A 20,098-nucleotide genomic window follows, 5' to 3' on the forward strand; every position below is an offset into this window, starting at 1 on the left:
TGAGTCAGGCAGAGAAAAAGAAATACCACATGTTCTCACTTATTGGTGGGAGCTAAAAACACAAATAAATTCACACACACACACACACACACACACACAAAAAAAAAAAACAGGGGGGGGAAAGAATATATAACAACTACAATTTCTTTGAAGGTGTTATAACAAGCAAACGGAAGGGACATTCTTGAGTGGGAGAGGGGAGAGGGAGGAGGGAGGGAGGTTTCGGTGATGGGTCATAATAATCAACCACATTGTGTATTGACAAAATAAAAAAAAAACAAATAAAACAAAAACAAACAAACAAAAAACAAAGTATGATACTGGACATGCAACATTGGGATCACCTGAGAGCTCGTTAGGAATGCAAATTCTTGGACGTTATCTTAGACCTACTGAGATAATAAAGGTGGGCGTGGAGACCAGCAATCTACATTTTAACAAGTCGTTCAAGTGAGAACCACTGGCTTAGGTTTGCTACTCCTCTTACTTAGGCAAATTTCAGCTATTCATATTTGGATGAAAAGTGTTCCATTTCTTCTATATGACAAAGTTTATTTCCATAACAACACAGATGATATACTCATAATTAATTAAATATTTTCCAGTGCTGTGATTACATCTTTAAATTTATTATGCTGTGTATTTATCTCTTTCTGTTAAAAAAAAAAATCTTGCCTTATTTTTGCATATTCTATTTTTTCATTTTTTTTTTTTTGAACAAAAGCTTTGGGTTTTATATGTTATTATAATTTTGTTTTTTTCAAGTTTTTAAGAAAAATATTTGTTAATCGCATGCTAACTTTTTGTTTTGTGCCTTTTTCCTAGCTCTTTCTTAATTTGAATATTTGCTTATTTTTATTTTATTTTTTAAATAATAATAAGACTATCATTGGTATAATTTTTTCTCTGTATACAGTTTTGACTTTTGATATGAACTCTACCTATATTTGTTAACTCCTAGATCATGTTATTTCAGTTTTTACTTCCACTAACCTGAAAAATTATTTAAATCCTCAAATCTGTCAATATTTTTGGTGTCTTTTTAGTTCGTTTTTATTTTGTTTTATTTTATTTTATCTCTCAGCTTATATTTATCCTTGTATCTATCTTCTGACACTTTTTTTTGCATTGTGGCCAAAGAAATTATCATTTAGAGTCCCTACATATTCATTACTTATTATGGTATGTAGAAATTCTTCAAATTATTTTCCTGAAATATTGGTTAATTATTTGGGTTTCTTTAATTTATCATTCTTAATGTTTTATATTTTGTTCTTTCACTCGTTTGCTTTAATCAAATTGCCATGGTGTTCTTTTACAGATCTTTCTCACGAATTTCCTTCTAGAGGTATTAATAATTACATTATAACTACACCTCTATCTGTATCAGCATATCTCTCTATATAGCTATTTATATGCATCCTTGCCATTTATATATAATTAATAACAATATAATATGTCAATAATTTATATATTTACATAGGCATATTATATATTTATACTTTCTATTTTATAGATAATTACTCTATCATCATTAGAGTATTTATGTTAATCAGTTTTCTCTCTCAGCTTATATTATCCTTGTATCTATCTTCTGACACTGAAAATAAGTGGCAGCTGCCTAAATACAATACTGAAGCCACTGAGATGTCAAAGCCTTGGTTCTAACGCATGTACGATCAGAGGTGAGAAAGAAGCTGTTTAGTGAAAGTGCAGGATGGCACTTTACCCCAGTGTGCACCTGACTAATCCTGATTTAAGCATCTTCAGTTTCTAACTTCCATCCTTCCTTCCCTCTTTCCCTCTGTTCCTTCCTTCCTTTCTCTCTTTCTCTATCTCTTTCTGTCCTTGTTTTCTGTATAGTGGTAAGAACACTAACATGAAATCTATCTTGTTAACACAATTTTAAGTGTACAATAGTGAATATTATTGTTGACTACAGGTACAATGTTTTACAGCACATCTCTAGAGCTTATTTATGTTTCTTGACTGAAAGTTTATTCCCATTGAAAAATAATTCGCCATTTTTCTCTTTCCCCAGCCCTAGAAACCACCATTTCACTCCTTGATTCTATGAATTTGACTCTATTAGATATTTCATACAAGTGCAGTCATGTAGTATTTATCTTTATGTGACTGCCTAATTTCACCCAGCATAATGTCCTCAAGGTTCATTTGTGTGGTTGCATATTGCAGAATTTCCTTCTTTTTAAGGCTAATATTATTTAATTGTATGTAAAAAACACATTTTTAAAAATCCATTTATCCTTCAATGAACATTTATGCTGTTTCTACATCATGTAGGTTATTTCTACGTGCTTTGTTTCAACAACCTTCTACAAATGTTGTTTCTACATCTTGGCTATTGTGAATAGTGCTGTCGTGAACATAGGAGTGCTAATATTTCTTTGAGATCCTGATTTCAATTTGGATATATACCCAGAAGCGAGATTGCTGGATTATAAAATAGTTCTATTTTTAATTTTTTGAGGAACCTGCACTTTGTTTTTCATATTGGCTATACCATTTTACATTCCCACCAACACTGTACAAAGGTCCCAATTTTTTCACATCCTCACCAACACTTGAAAATAGCCATCATAACAGGTATGAGGTGACCTTTCATTGTGGTTTTGATTTTCATTTTCCTGATGATTAGTGACATTGAACATTTTTTATATACCTGTTTATCATTTGAATGTCTTTTTTGAGAAATGTCTATTCAAGTCCTTTGCCCATTTTCTAATAGCGTTTTTATATATTTTTTAAATTTTATTTTTTGGTATTTATTTCTGGGAATTCCTTATGTATTTTAGAGATTAATCCCTTATCAGATATATGGTTTGCACATATTTTCTCCTGTTCTATTGGTTGCCTTTTTTACTGTCAATTGTTTGCTCTGCTGTGCAGAAGTTTTTATTACTTTGATGTAGTTACTTTTATTTATTTTTGTTTTTGTTGTCTGTGTTTTTAGTGTTATATTCAAGAAATTACTGCCAAGACTAATGTCAAGCAGGTTTTGACCTCTGTTTTCTCCATGGAATTTTAGTTTTCTTCTGAGAGTTTTACAATTTTATAGTTTCAAATATTACTTTTAAGTCTTTAATCCATTTTGAATTAATTTTTGTGTATGGTATAAGATAAGCATATAATTTCATTCTTTTGGATATAGGTATTCTGTTTTCCCAACACCACTGATTGAAGATTCTCTTTTCCCTATTCTTGGTACCCTTGCCAAAGACCAGTGGACTATATATTAGTGCATGTATTTCTGGGCTCTCTATACTATCCCATTGGCTATGTGTCTCCTTTGTACTACTACCACACTGTCTTAATTAGTGTAGCTTTATAATATATTTCAGAATCAGGAAGTGTGATGCCTCCAGCTTCATTCATAATTGATCTAGCTATTCATGGTCTATTGTGGTCTTATATGACACTTAGGATTTTTTTTTTTCTGTAAAAAATTGTAATTGGGCTATTGATAAAGATTGCTTTGGGTAGTATGAACATTTTTACAATATTAAATATTCCAATTCATGATTGTGGGATGACTTTGTTTATTTGTGTCTTGTTTAATTTCTTTCTTCGATATTTTCTAGTTTTCACTATACAAATCTTTCCCTTTCATAGTTTAGATTATTCCTAGGAATTTCATTCTTTTTAGAGCTATTGTAAATGGAATTGTTTTCCTAAGTTCCTTTTCAGATAATTTGCTGTTACTGTATAGAAATGAAACTGATTTTTTAAGTTGATTTTGCATATTATGACCTTACTGAATTCCTTTATTTGTTCTAACAATTTTGATTGAGTCTTTAGCATTTTCTTCAGATAAGGACATAATATTTGTGAACAGAGATAAATTTACTTCTTTCTTTCTGATGTAAATGACTTTTTTCTTGCCTAATAACTCTGGGTAGGACATCCAGTACTATGTTAAATAGAAGTGGTAAGAATGGGAATCTTTGCCTTTTTTCTGATCTTAAAAGAGAAACTTTCAGTTTTGCATCATTACTTGATGCAAAATTATGATCAAAAGTTGTGATGTTAGTTGTGAGCTTGTCATATATGAACTTTATTATGTTGAGAGAATTTCCTTATCATCCTAGTTTGTTAAGAGTTATTTCTTTTATCATGAAAGGGTGTTGAATTTTGTCAAACAGTTTTTCTGCATCTACTGAGATAATAATATCATTTTACCCCTTTATTCTGTTATTATAGGTATCACATTAATAGACTTTTATATGTTGATCCATCCTTGCATCCCAGGGATAAATCCCAATTGATCTTGGTGTGTGATCTTTTTAATGTACTATTGGATTCTACATACTAGTATTTTGTTGAGGTTTTTTTGCATCCATGTTCACACAGGAATATTGGCAGGTAGTTTTCTTTACTTGAGGTGTTTTTGTCTGGCTTTGGTATCAGGGTGGCACTCACCTCATAATGTGAATTTGGAAGTATTTCCTTATCTTCAATATTTTTGGAAGAGTTTGAGAAGGATTGGCATTAGTTCTTTAAATTTTTTACATAATTCACCACTGAAGCCAACTGGTACTGGGCTTTTCTTTGTTAAGTGGTTTTTAATTACTGATTCAATCTCTACACTAATTATAGGTCTTTTCAGACTTTCTATTCCTTCATGATTTACTCTTGGTGGATTTTATGTTTGTAGAAATTTATCCATTTCTTCTAGGTTATCCAGTTTGTTGGTGTATAATTTTTCATAATAGTCCCTTATGATTATTCTTATTAATGTGGCATCAGTTATAATGTCTCTTCTTTCACTTCTGATTTTATTTATTTAGTTTTTAGTTTTCTCTCTTCTCTTAGTGTAGTTAAGGGCTCACCAAATTTGTTTATTTTTTTTAAAAAAACTTTAACTTTTATTGATTTTTTCCATTGTTTTTATATTTTTTATTTCATTTATTTCTTATCTAAATTTATTTTCTTATATCTTTTAATTTTTGGCTTAGATTTTCCCTCTTCTAGTTCCTTGATTGTAAAGTTTGGTTGTTTACTCACAATCTTTCTTCTTTTTTAGTGTGGATGTTCATAGCTAACTTTCCTCTCAGAACTGGTTTGACTGCAACCTTTAAGTTTTGACAAGCTGTTTTTTCAATTATGTTTGTTTACAGGTATTTTCAAATTTTCATTTTCATTTATTTTTTGACACAATGCTTGTTCAAGAGTGTGTTGTTTATTTTTCACATATTTGTAAACTTTTCAATTTTCCTTCTGCTACTAATTTTTAGTTTTATTGCATATGGTCAGAAAAGATACTTGCTATTTTAATCTTCTTAAATGTTTTAAGACTTGCTTTATGATCCAACATGTGATCTTTCTTGGAGAAAGATCATGTGTACTTAAGAAGAATGAGTATTCTGCTGGTATTGGGTGTACTATTCTGCATATGTCTGGTAGGTCCATTTGATCTACAGTGTTATTCAAGTCCTCTTATTGATTTTCTGTCTAGATGTTCTGTATATTATTGAAAATGGAGCACTGAAATTCCTACTGTTATTGTATTGATATCTATTTCTCCCTTCAGTTTTGTTAATGTTTGCTTTGAGTAATTAGGTGCTGTGATGTTGGGTGCATGTATAATTCTCATATCTTTCTGGTGGGTTGGCCTGTTATCATTATAAACTGTCTCTTTTTGGCCCTTATGACAGTTTTTGACTATTTCTAAAAGACTATTTGGTCTGATGTGTGTATCCACCCCTGCTCTTTTTTTGGTTATTATTTGAATAGAATAACTTTGTTTTTTTAATCCCTTCCTTTTCCATCTATGTGTATCCTAAAATCTTATGTGAGTTTCTTGTAGGCAGCATATAGTTGGGTCTTGTATTTTTTATCCACTTAACCACACTATATCTCTTAGTGAATTTAATCTATTCACATTTAAAGTAATTATTGATAAGGAAGGATTTACTACTGCCATTTAGATAGTTGTTTTCTGTTAGTCTTGTAGTTCTTTTGTTTCTTTCCTTTCTTACTGTCTTCCTTTGAGTCTTATTGGTTTTTTGCATTGATATGTTTTGATTCCTTTATCTTTTTCTTTTGTTTCACCTTTTGTTAAATATACAGTATGTGTATTTGTAGTCACATTGGAGCTGACATAAAATTTCCTATAGTTAGAATAGTATATCTTAGATAATGATAACTTCAGTTGAATTGCATACAAAAGCTCTATACTTTAACTTCTACCCCCATGGGCTTAATATTATCATCACATTTTACATTTTTTTCATGTTGTATATAACATATTTTTGTTTATAGTTATGTTTTAGTGCTTTTTTCTTTTAACTTTTGCATTAGAACTAAAAGTGATTTACCCACTAATATTGTAGTAATACAGCCTTCAGTATTTGTCTATTTACCTTAATTAATTAATTTTATACTTTTTTATGCTATCTTATTGCTATTTAGCATTTTTTCATTTCAACTTGAAGAACTACCATTAACATTTATTGTAAGTCACCTCTAATGGTGAGAAACTCTCTCAGCTTTTGTTTTTCTGGGAAAGTTTTTCTCTCTCCATTTCTGAGGGACAGCTTTGGTGGGTATAGCATTTTTGTGGCAGCTTTTTTTTCTTGTTCTTTCAGCACTTTAAATATATTATTCCACTCTCTTATTGATTGCAAAGTTTCTGCTCAAAAATCTTTTGATAGTCTGATAGAAGTTTCTTTGTACATGATAAGTTGCTTTTCTCATGCTGCTTTCAAATTTCTCTTTGTCTTTAACTTTGAAAATTTGATTACGATATGTCTGGTGTAGATTTCTTTGATTTTATCTTATTTGGTATGCTTTGGGCTTCTTGGATATTAATCTTCATTTCCTTCCCCAAATTTGGGAAGCTTTTAAGTCATATTTCTTTGAATACATTTCTGGTCTTTTTCTTTTTTTCTTCTAGGAAAAGAAAATTAAACTGAATTTTCACTGAACTGATATGTTTTGGGGGGGCAAGGAGGTACAGACCTTCAAATTCCATCTTGTTGCTGACATTACTCCTGTCATTTGGATTTTAACATCAAATGGAATTTTTAAACTCCTGTTAAAAATTCCCATCTTTGGGCCGGCCCGGTGGCGCACTGCTATAGTGCGCCGCTTGGGAAGTGCGGCGGCGCTCCCACCAAGGGTTCAGATCCCACATACAGACCGGTTCCCGCTCACTGGCTGAGCGAGGCGCGAGAGCAACACTGAGGGTTGTGATCCCGTTGCCGGTCCCAGTCCGGTACGGGGGCGACACTGAGGGTTGCGATCCGTTGCCGGACACGGAAAAAGACAAAAAGGAAAAAAAAAAAATTCCCATCTTTGATATTATTTAGTTTATCTTTGCAGTTTCATCTTGACAGACCCAATTTCTCCAGTTTTAGTTCTGACTTTACCAGACTTCTTGGCAACTTTCTATCTAGTTAGACTTGTTTTCTCTTGATATAATCTTTTCTTTTGCTTTCCTAAATATCTTATTTTTTTCTGTTTCCTTTTATTTCATTGGCCATTTCTTTCTAGGGAATTTCCCAGGTCCTCCTCCTCTATCACAACTCTGAGTATTGCTAATTCTCAAGACATTTTCCTAAAGCCCCATTTATTCTCTTTTTGACCTCTCTCCCTATTAATCTCATCAGCCCACATTGATTTAAATATATATTGTGGTAGATGGCAAATAATGCACAAATATTTCTCCTATTCCCTGAATGCATATACCTTTGCAATGTGACTTCTTCCATAAATAGGGGGGATTCGACCTCTTCACCCATGAATCTGAGCTTAGCTGTGTGATATTCTTTGGCCAAAAAACATTAACAAATTTGATGCCAACACAGTCTTAAATAGTGCTTAAATAATGAAGTTTACCTTCTTTTTCTGCTGGGAATTTTTTTGCTATCAGGTGACAAAGTCCAGCTTAACCCATTTGATAATAGGAGTTATGTTACTCTGTTTTTGTGTTGCTATAACAGAATACCTGAGACTGGGTAATTTATAAAGAACAGAGGTTTATTTGGTTCATGATTCTGGGACGGCTGCATCTGGTGTGGGCCTCAGGCTGCTTCTACTCAGGACAGAAAGCAGCAGGCAGCCAGTAGGTGTGAGATTGCATGGAGAGAGAGAAAGAGAGAGAGAGAGAGAGGAGAGAGAGAGGGGAGGTGCCAGGGTCCTTTAAACAGCCCTTGTGGGAGCAAATAGAGTGAGAACTCACTTACTACTCCAACCCCATAAGGAGGGTACTAATCTATTCATGAGTAATAGGCCCCTCATGACTTAAACAGCTCCCAATACTGCCATATTGGTGATCAGATTTCAACATGACCTTTGGGGGGACAACCTATCTGAATTCTATCAGGAATCAAATGACCAGTCACCATCATTATCCTACCAATAGCCAGAACCAAGTGCTAGGCGTATAAGCAAGGCCAGCATAGATTAACTGGCCTCAGATAATCTGCCACTGATGGGAGAACCACTTGGTTGACTTATAGACTTGTGAATAATGATGAAATGCTTGTTGTTTTAAGCAAATGAGTTTTAAGATGATAATTTATACAGCCACAGATAAGTAATACGGATGACAATAACTGCAAATTATCTCTAATTGAGACACTCTTCTGAGCTCCAAACTTAAATATTCACCTACAGCCATGACATTTCCACTAACATGCATCTCAAACTTAACATGTCTCAATATTTTATATCAAAGTTGTTTCACATTCGATCAATTCCATCTCAGTAAATGAGACCACCTGGTTGTTAAACACAAAAATTAAGGATTAGTCTTAACACTTTATTTTCTTTCATCTCCTAGACACTGTTAATTCTATTTTCAAAATAATTCCTAAATCCATCCAATTCTTTAAGTATTCATGGCTCTTAGGGTACTCACCTGTCCCTTGTTTTACCATAAGATATTCTAAGCTGGTTTCTTTGCTTTCACTCTTGTAAATCTCTACATTGTTCTCTATGTGGCAACCAGAATAATTTTTAATGCATTAGTTCTTTTAATTGAGCTTCCTTTAAGTGAATTGCCAGATTAACAATATTTTTTCTCCATAAATCATATTGAATCTAAATATTGTTAATAGACTACTGTGTAGTAAACCTGCACATTTTCTTTCCACATCTTGAGATTTATGATTACCAAGAGACATTTGTGTTGTTTACAACCCTGTTTATGCCAATTTTAGTTTTTATTATTCTTATATAATTTAATTACATACCAATGGCAAAGATGATTATAAAAAGAATTATTTTTTTTTATGGAAACTAAGCCAAATGTTTTGGGAAGATTTTATATAAATATATATAAATATAATGCTGAATTTTTGTTATAATTATATGTGACAGAGATAACTACAAAGATTTTTTAAAACCTATTGCCAAAACCTAGGAGGGTTTTTAACTCAGATTGCTTCACATGAATCTTTTGAGTTTTTCCTCCACTTTAAACGAAGCAAAATTGGAAATCATAGATGGTTTATTATAGTCTGTGGTTTACACAAAAGAGTTTGTAGAATCACAGTTCATATACACAGAACACAAATACACAGAAATAGGTGATTTATAAAGAAAAGGACATTTATTGCTTACAGTTACTGAGGCTGGGAAGTCCAGAGTCCAGGGAATACATCTGGTGAGGATCTTGGTGGTGACTGCAGTGATACAGGGTATCACATTGTGAAATGGCAGAGCAGAAAGAGCAGAGAGTAACCTCCTCGTTCACTCTCTTTTTAAAGCCCTCCAAACCATGCCCATGACCTCCATTTTCAATCCGTTAACTAAGGCATGGTCCTGCAACCTAATCACCACTTCAAGGCCCCACCTCTCAATCACCATAATAAGATTTCCCACCCTCAACAGCTGTTTAATGGGGATTAAGCTTCTAATACATGAAATTTGGGGACAAAATTCAATCAATCCATAGCACATATATTCAAAAGAAAAAACATTGTCTGGGATTATGAGGGTAGATTGGCCAATTCAATTATATTTACCAGTTTTTCATTGAAAGGAAATATTTAAAGTTGTATGTATTAATTTTATGACACCTGTTTTATGTGTCTTTTAATTAATGTCCAACTATCACCTCTTGTAGAAGAGATCCTGCCACATACAAGTTACACTACTTTATTTCCTGATTATAATCATTTAATTATCCTGTGTCCTACTACTTAAAAGACAAGTACCAAACTGTGGCTTCCAGAACCTTTAAGACATAGCAGCAGCCACTTCTACAGCTGTGTTTCACACCATTCACTCCCACTCTCCCTCTCTACGGTCCAGGCACAATGGCCTAGAAGGTCTTTGAAGACCCAAAGCTATTTCTCACCTCAAGCCCTTTCCATACTGTTATACCTGCCTGGTATGCTCCTTACATCTCTCTGGTGTCCTGCTCACTTGTGTGTATTTTTCAGATATCTTTTTAAATGCATCTTATTTATATACTCCTTTCCTGACTATCAAATCTAAAGTCAATGTCCCTCATTCCAGCTCATGGTAGCTTTTGTTTTCTTCCACAGCTTTAGTATAATTTTCAAAAATTTTGTATTTGTGCATTTATTTTTTAATAAGTGCCTCTTTCTACCATTAAACTCCAAGTTCTACTAATGAAGTGATCTGTCTCTTTAATCAATTCTATAACTCCAGGGGCTGGTGAAAAAATGGAGCTCAATTTTTTATTAAACAATTAAATGAGGACTCAACTACGAAGTTGATGGCATTTTGTGAATTTGGTGGTGACGCACTGAGTGTAAAGTTTTCTTTCTGGGACTTTTGAGATTATCTATAGTTGGCTTAAAGTGCAAAATCAGAATGAAAGCAGAGAGCAGTTTTTCTCATTATCTGCAATAATGCCATGTCTCTAATGTCTAGCTGTTTAGCCTTTTGTGACAATCTTCTCTTGCTTTATTGAAACGTAAGGTTAGAATATATAGACCTCTTCTCTTATGTACACTGCCAATCCTCAGATAGTATATGGCACATAGTAGGTACTAAATACACATACTTTTATTGATGAGCCATCACCATAGAAGAATATCTATTTTTAGAATTGATCATGAGTTTTGTATTATTTCCAATAGTTAGTAGTTTTGCCTAAATTGGAAAAGTATTACAAAGAAGAAATTGGCAGGATGTCAATTTATTTACCATTTTGTCTTTTCTTCCTGGGCAGACAGAATTCATTTTCCCAGCTTCCTTACAATTAGTTGCAGGCAAGTGATTAAGATTTGGCCAATGAGTTATGAGTAGAAACAATACTACATCCTTCAGGTCTGCTCTGTGCCCTCCCCCACCTCCACTCCCGGGCCAAAAAAAAAAAAAGCTCCAATACTCCACTTTCTTTTATTGTTCAATTGTTCCACGGAGAAGCTTCCGTGTATCTAGAGGAGGGTAGAGCTACAAGATGAAAGGAACTTGGGTCACTGGCTGACAAAGTGGAGCAGAGCCTATGCCCAGACAGTAACCCATCTTGATCTGTCATGTGATGAAGAACTGATTTCTACTTGTTGGACCACTGATATTTTGGGGGTGTTTGTGAGAGCACTCAACCCACTCTGACTAGTACAAGGAGTATTTCATAATGGACTTGAAGATAATACTAATCTATAAGTTTCTGACCATCTCAGATTGCCAAAAATTTGAGGCAAAGTTCTTTGTAGATTGTAGCGAGCATTTGCAGTCATTATATAAAGGCCAACAATTAAAATAAAAACAATACTTACAGTAGAGTTAAACTTTGATATCACTTTGTTACTAGGTGGTAGTAGGATTCCTAGAAACAATTTCAAATACAAATTATGTGCTCATCTTAAGCTTTTCATTCTGATGATAGCAAAAAGTTGAGATGTCCCCCTCATCCTTTCAATGCTTCAACTGAACTATTTTTGATATATTCAGAGACAGCTTGAGATAGATGATTCATTTTGTTTCATTGTTTTCTAGATTCACTGATTGTGGAAGAGGAATGCAAGCTGCTGAGTAGCAGGTGGCTTTATTGAGTGGCATTCAAAGCATGAATTCTCTATGAGGTCTACTGCTCTGATTATGACCCTGAGTGCTGAGGTTTTATCCTGCTAGGGCAGTGGTAAATCTTTAAGGAAGGGATGCTTCCTTTCATCACACCTTTGCTCCCCATGTCATGCACAGAGGGGCTCCAATTCCAATGGAAAAAGACCCTTCAAAAGAACACTCAACCAAAGTCCACCTTGTATAATTAGTTCTGTTCTGCATTGAAATAAAAAACACATTCTATTATACACTCTTTAATTAGGTCATAAATTTTGCCTTTCAAATTTAGTTATACCTGGCATTTACTTATATAATGTGACAGAGTTTAAACAAAATTTCTTCCTCTGAGAAAGCTAGTTTTTGAACATTATCAACTAATTTGTCATTTCTCTAATAAATTTTTGTACCGCCCCTATACTAAGTTCCAATATGTATCTCTGGTTCCTCAATGATTCATCTATCCATTGTTTCATAGCACCATTTTATCATAATTATCCAATCCACTTGTGCCATATCTAATTTGGTAAAACAACTCTTCTTTTTTCCCTATTATTAAAATTGACTTAAGCTATTTTGTCATATATATTTTGGAATAAGCTTTTCATAAAATCCAGCTCTAATCTTCATTAGTTATAGGTTAAATGTGTAAATTAGTTTGCATATTATGTCAAGCAGTCTCATATACAAATAGAAAACGTATTTAAATACTTGTCAACTTCAATGCTGTTAACATTTTGAACAGTAAAATTCTTTGTTGTGTGTTTGAGGGTATGTCTTATGAACCGAGAGTATTTAGCAGTATCCTTAACCTCTACAGACTAGTTGCCAGTAGCAACCCTCCTTTCATCATAATAATCCAAGAGAAGGAATTATCCTCTGTTGAGAATCACTGCAAAATGACCAAAGGCATAAAACAAACTGAGAAGTGTTTATTCAAGAAAAACTACTTAACATCTGTCATAAAAAATAATGAAATTCTGCCATTTACAGCAAGATGGATGAACTTAGAAAAAATTGTTAAGTGAAATAAACCAGGCACCAGGAAAAAAAAAAAAAAAAAAAAAAAAAAAAAAAAAAAAAACAACTCTACATGCCCCCCCTCGTAAGGGGAAGCTAAAAATAAAAAAAAATTTTTAAGAAAAAAAAACCGGGCCCAAAAAAAAAAAAAAAAAAAAAAAAAAAAAACAACAACAACAACTCTACATGTCCTCACTCGTAAGTGGAAGCTAAAAATATAAACAAATAATTAAAAAAAGAAAGATGCAACACAATCACAATAATTCCTTAAACTTTCAAATGGAGAGAATGGAACCGAGGCCACCAGAGGTGGGTGTGTGTGGGGGGGCAGTTATTGAGAAATTGGTAAAAGGCTACAAAAAATGAATATGTTGTATAATAATAAATATAGTAATTGTCCTGATATAAGCATCACATATTGCACACAGGTATTGATACTCAATGCTGTATACCACAGATATGTATGATCAATTATGTATCAATTTAAAAAAAAAAACAACCCACTGGCAACTTGTCATGTTTTAGCCTTGAGCTTCTTCCTTCTTCCTCCAGCTCCCTGGGTACTGTAATTCTACCAGGGTGGAGCAAGTTAGAAAAGCAAGCAGTTTCAGTGTTGGTAGAGCTGGTTTGATTTGGAATGGAAGCCAGAAAATCTGTGGCAAATGAATGGAAGAAGCCAGTGTCACAACTAGCTTGAGTTTGCAAAACTGATTAGGGCAAGCAATTAACTAGCATACTCACCAGAAATTTAACAGGAGACCTTGAGAATGAGACTGCCATAATAGGTGTGATAGACTACTTCATATCCTTGGCTGTCAGAAAGGCTATATGCATATGCAAGGCTGCACACATGGCCAGATGAGACCAAAGAGGGTTTTGGTTATATACATATTCTTGGTTAAATAAGAGATCTTGTACATGAACAGAAGAGATAAAAGAAGGGCAATAATATATTAAAAGTCGAAGCCAATTTATAATTGCCTAAACTATAAATGTGTTCCCCAATGAACACACGGATCCAATGACAAAGGGAAGAAGACTTTCTGGCTCAGAGTGAGCACAATCTCTGGCCAATCATGCCGACACAAGGCTTACATCTAGAAAGCCAGGACTGAACCCCCCCCCCAAAAAAAAAACCCCAAGAATTTATAAACAAAGCTGAGGCATCAGCATCCACACATCATAGGAGAGAAAGGCTCCATAGGCAAGTCACTACACAAACACAGGAGCAATAATAACCTCTATGGGAGAATGAAAATCCAGTTTCTAAGTTACATTAAATGGGATTTCCAGTTTTCAACAAAAAATTAGAAGATATGTTAAGGAATAAGAAAAGTGTTCCATATTTTAGGAAAAAATAAATAATCAAACAAACAAAGTCTCTGATAGGCCCTGATGTCGGACTTAGCAAGGACTTCAAAACAGCTGTTATAAACATGTCAAAAGAACTAGAAAAACCCATGTTGAAAGAATAAAGAAAAGCATGGTAAAAACTACTCTTCAAATAAAAATACTAATTAAAGATATAGAAGTTATAAAAAAAGAACCAAATGAAAATAAAAAATGTATAGTAACCAAAAGAGAAAAAACCCTAGAGAGACTTAAGAGGTTGGCATTCATACTATCCAAAGACTGGAAACAATCTAAATGTCCATCAATTGGTAAAGGAATAAACAATCTGATATATGAATACAATGGAATCCTACTCAGCAATAAAAAAGAAGAGTATTCATTCAGTTCACATGTGTGAATCTCAAAACATTATGCAACATAATCCAGATGCAAAAGATCGCATATCGTATGGTTTCTGTTATATGAAATGTCCATAAAAGGCAAATTTTAGAGGGAAATCAGATCAACACTTGCCTGGAGCCAGGAGTGACTAGAAATGAGTATGGGGGTTTTTCTTTGGGTGATAAAAAGGTTTCAAAATTGGAGACATTTATTAATACTACTAAAATGTACACTTAAAATGAGTGATTAGGTTGTGTGTAAGTTATACACTAACAAAACTGTTAAAAATATTGCTTTTCATACCAATATGTATAGGAGGGCTTCTATAGATTAAGATGCATTACATTTTTCTTGCAAATAATAATAACTATCACAGTATTAGGAACCATTATATATATATATTATGCACAACTCTTTGAGGTTCTTTAAATGTATAATCGTATTATTTTTAACTTTAAAATAGAGGAAATAATAACCAGCAAAACACAGATAAATGAATAGACATTCAGATTAAATAATTTGTTCAAGACTCTTAGGTAGCTCAACTCTAAAATTCATGAACTCAAACAATACTTGCTATAGTATATTAGTGTGGGTGTGTGTTTGTGTGTATGTAACAGAGATGAGATTTGTATTGAGTGACACACATTAAATGAAATGGAATGTCATATCAAATATATTTTTAGACTTCATAATTATTGCCTAATATGTATATATACAATCACTGTTAAAATTATTAATTCCTTACAGATTAAAATTGCAATTTCTCTTTCAACTGCCAAAAGATATTTTACTTTCAGTATAAGACTAAAAAAAAATGAAGGAAAAGTCAGTCTTTTGACTTATTAACCACTTGAGAATAATAGCAGCATTTTTTGTAGAATTTTTGTAGATTTTTAGAAGATTATAATGGGATCTCAAAGTAAGATAAAATTTGATGTAATGTTCTCACTTTTTCGTTGATATGGAGTATTAGCTTATACTCCAAAATTTATAAGCATCATATCAGAAAACATTCTAAGCTTCATTTTGGTACATGAATGGTCAAACCAATTACAAAAAATAAATTTACTTTTTTTTTAACAAATGAAATATTCATCAATTGCTTATACTCTGATTTAAAATAAATTCATAAGCTTTATTATTGCCCATTAAAAGTGGTGTTTTGCTAACAGAAAGATAAAATAAGTTACTTATAATCGGTAAATCTTCATAGTTTAAGAGTTTTCATACAGTGACTATGCAGGACAGATAAAAAAAAATTAAGATTTAGTGGGAAATCTTACCACGCCAATGGAAAAGTAATTATTGATGATAGTGTAAGGCACTGGGTCTCCCTTCTCATCTTTGTCATTAGGTATGACTTCAAACTTCCACCTGTCCAACATGATTTCTGTGCTGTTTTCAATGTCTTTTAAGATTTTCATCAGATTCTCACCTTCATAACCTAATGGAAAAAAATAAATATTTTGAGAAAAAATTTAATCAAACAATAAAAGCTGTATTTATATGTGGTTGAGTATGTTTGTGTGTGTGTATTATTCTAAAGCCAAATACTGCATTTAAAGCAAATTCTAACACCAAATGAAGAATTAGTTATACTTATTATACTTATTCCAAAATTTTCTTCTTAAGCTTTAATTTGCAACACATATTTCTCTCCTGTGGTAGAAATCCTCAGTACATCCAATTACCAAATGAACACTTCTACTTCAAACTCCCACAAAACGTGATATCAATATATTCAAAATGAAATTATCTGCTTCCTTATCTTCCTCCTGTGCATTCTATTTCAGAAAGACACACCATCCCCCCATTTGCTAAAGTCAAAATCCCGGATGGCACTTTAGACGTCTCTCTTTCCATCACTCCCGCAACCTCGTGCTTCCCCTTCCTCCACACCAACTTCAATTTATGTAAATGGTACTTCTTCAACTTTGTTTCATTTCATTTCTTATTCTACCTACCCAGAGTGCCTCTTTTCTCTTCGGCTGGCTTGCTTCTATTTTCTCACCATGGTTTTAAGTTTACTAACAATTCTTTCTGGAAGCCACGGTCCCAAAAATAATGGAACGGATTCTCAACCTACACAGTCCCACAGAATGTAGTTCTCAAAACTCACCCTATCTTAGAATTAGTACACTGCATCTTAGTTATTATGTTTTTCTCACTACAGGTTCCCTTCACCAGGTCTGCCCTAGAGCAAATGCACAAAAAGTCAATTTTTTTTTTTTTTAATGAAAGTGCTATACATGGTCACATGGTCTGAAAAGAAAGTTACTGCTTAATATTACTTTTTCTCTTAAGTTTATCTGTAGGTATATAACATTATAGTTGAGACTGTAGACTAACCCTGGATGTGTTATGTACTGTTTTTTTGTTTGTTTGTTTGTTTGTTTGTTTTGTTTTCCCCTTAACCTCCCTCAATGTTAGTTTCCTCCCCTATAAAACTTTAAGTTTGTTGTGAGGATTAAATGAGATAATGTATAGAAGGTCTTAGTAAATCACGCCTAAAATATAGAAAACAGAAAGTTCTCAAGAATATAATATTATTGATGATGATAACATCAGAATTTGAAATATTGTACTAAATTAAATAATCTCTCTCTTTACCCACATGCACAAGTGCACACACAGGTGCACACATACACATATTCCTAAAATGACGTTTTTAGTTGGAACGATAATTTTACAGTATTTTTTTTTTTGTATGTAACTTTTGGCCTGTAACTTAGTAATTTATTTGTTGAACAAGAAAATGCCACATTAGTGCTGTTAGTATAAATATCATTGGAAAAACTAATTGGGTTAAAAGACAAAAGAACAGCAACTCTCATATGCCAACATTCCGTAACAAAGAATAAATTACATTTAAGGTGCATCTGTTCAATTAACTATGAGAAGGTGTAAGCAGCCAGAAACTAGAATATCTTTTTTGGAACCCATCATCACCTGTTGTTTTACACACATTTAAAAAATAATTATGCACTATGAAATACAGTAGAGAGGGTGATAAACAATGACTACACAGATATAAACATTGAAAGTATCAAATATTATTTCAAAAGATACCCACAATTTTACAGCATAATTTAAAAATATTATTATTAATAATATACATATAATTGTACTCAATGTTAAAATACTGAATGGTTTAAACTTTAAGATTAAAATAACTATATATTTCATGTATAGTTTGCATGTTTTTTAATAGTTCTATCTTCATTCTCAATATTTAATTTATTCCTATTTTTTTAAGAATTATAATAGCCTTCAAAATAAATTTTATATATATATGTATATTTATATTTTATATATTTCCCTACTGAATAAAATAAAAAAAAAGAAATACATTCACCCATTTTCCAAGTTCTGCTCTTGTTTCAGAATAAGCATAATGTTTTTTAGGCATAAGTAAATTTATATATAATAGTATAATATAATGTAATATAATATAATATGGAAGTATAGCATTTATATACATATACACACACACATACTCAGTAGAAATATGAATAAATAATAATGGTTTAAATCAAATGTTGACTTTGTCCTCAGCCATATCTCAGGTTAATAGCAGAACTGTTCAGCATACACTAGAACAGTGGAACAGCAACTAGCCAGGAGAGAAGATGATAGGAATAAATGTAGTAAAAATTAAATATCACAGCTAATTATAGTAAAGTCACTCAGCTTAAAAATCTTTGCCATTGTATATGTTTTCAAAGATTTTTATGGCCAAGTATGAAAAAGAATGATATCAATCAGTCTTCCTGCCAAGTAAGAAAGGAAGGAGGCACTAAATAAATCTACTTAGAAAATTACATTTGAAGTTAACAAAAATGAATTCCAGACTGTAGTTGCCCATTTAACAAATACCTATGTGCTACTTCTTTTTATTTATCTATGACCAAGCTTGCTAAATACTGATATATAACTTCTAATAGTATTTCTAAAACCTGAACTCACAAAGATCATATTTTTAAAAAAGACAAATCAAACCCACTAACCATGCAAGCAAAAAGTTACTTACAAAGCACAATTATTTTATTTTCATTATTTTAGTTTAAAGCCTATAATCACTCCAGAATAAGAAACAAGATAAGAACATTCTTCTTCAATAATGTGATGTCATAATAATGGCTGAATCTATCTAATAAATCATAGAAATGTTTACAAATGAAAATCACATAAAGAAAAGTAACATCAGCTATTTGTGGGCGTGTGCTCTGTTTAAACTCGGTCACTTACCTCCCAACACTACATAAACAAAATTTTGAATGCAATAATCTTCAAATTTTTGTTAGATGCACTAATTATTACCAGAAATTGTGAAGAGAATGCTAATTATTTTTCAAATGCCTTAGGACATCCTATATTTTTACAATGCTACTTTTTCTAAAATAAGGAAATACATTCTCGTAAAAAAAGAGGCTTCAAGTCAATATGTTCCATTTACTGTAAGTGAACTAAATGATTGTTGGTTGAATAAAGTATTTTCTTTCACAAATGCTAAGCATAATAATATGACTGCATAAGGTGCTCAATACAAACTCTGTACAAAGCAGTTTAATACTTTGGCACAAGAACCTATAAGACTGGCACTATTATTTTTCTCACATTCTGGTGGGAATCTAAAAATCACAGTTCTTAAGTAACTTGCTCAGTTACGTACCTGGCAAGAAAGAATCCCACTCTAAAGCATGTTTCTTTCTTAATCATCTCTAGCAAAATGCTTCTCCATTTTCCTAATTGATCAATTTGGGCATCTTGATACCTCACTTTCCCTAGAGCCCCCATCTAATCCACTGGTAAGTTTGATCAGCCTATGCCCCAAAATGTACCTTTGACTTGTCTACTGGCCTCATTGCATCATCAACATCTAGTCCAGTCCTTTTAGTTTTTAATTAAGACAACTATAAGAGATCTTGTTTGGGGCCGGCCGGTGGCGCACTGCTACAGTGCGCCGCTTGGGAGCGCGGTGGCGCTCCCGCCGAGGGTTCGGATCCTACATACAGACCGGTTCCCGCTCACTGGCTGAGTGAGGTGCGGGAGCAACACCGAGGGTTGCGATCCCGTTGCCGGTCCCGGTCTGGTACAGGCGCGACACTGAGGGTTGCGATCCGTTGCCGGACACGAGAAAAGACAAAAAGGAAAAAAAAAAGAGATCTTGTTTGGAAAACAGTAGTTCTACATGTTTTCATACTTCCTGACCAGTTTGTTTTCCACCCCAAATTAATTTATTTTATAAAAACATTGGTGTCATTGTGTCACTCTGTACCCAAAAGTCTTCGAATGCTTCACTTTCCACTTCAAAATCAGTCAAATAAAATTCTTGCCA

General features: G+C 32.9%; 1 protein-coding gene across 1 annotated transcript in view; it reads right to left on the bottom strand.

Moving 5' to 3' along the window:
• Positions 1-20,098, bottom strand: part of DGKB (diacylglycerol kinase, beta 90kDa) — a 551,962-nt gene that overhangs the window by 389,961 nt on the left and 141,903 nt on the right. Inside the window, exon 19 of the mRNA XM_008578087.1 lies at positions 16,044-16,204. Coding sequence (XP_008576309.1) covers positions 16,044-16,204 — 161 coding nt within the window. The remainder of the gene's footprint in view (positions 1-16,043; positions 16,205-20,098) is intronic.

The sequence above is a fragment of the Galeopterus variegatus genome, unplaced genomic scaffold (assembly GCF_000696425.1).
Source record: "Galeopterus variegatus unplaced genomic scaffold, G_variegatus-3.0.2 Scaffold72, whole genome shotgun sequence".
Classification (NCBI taxonomy): domain Eukaryota; kingdom Metazoa; phylum Chordata; class Mammalia; order Dermoptera; family Cynocephalidae; genus Galeopterus; species Galeopterus variegatus.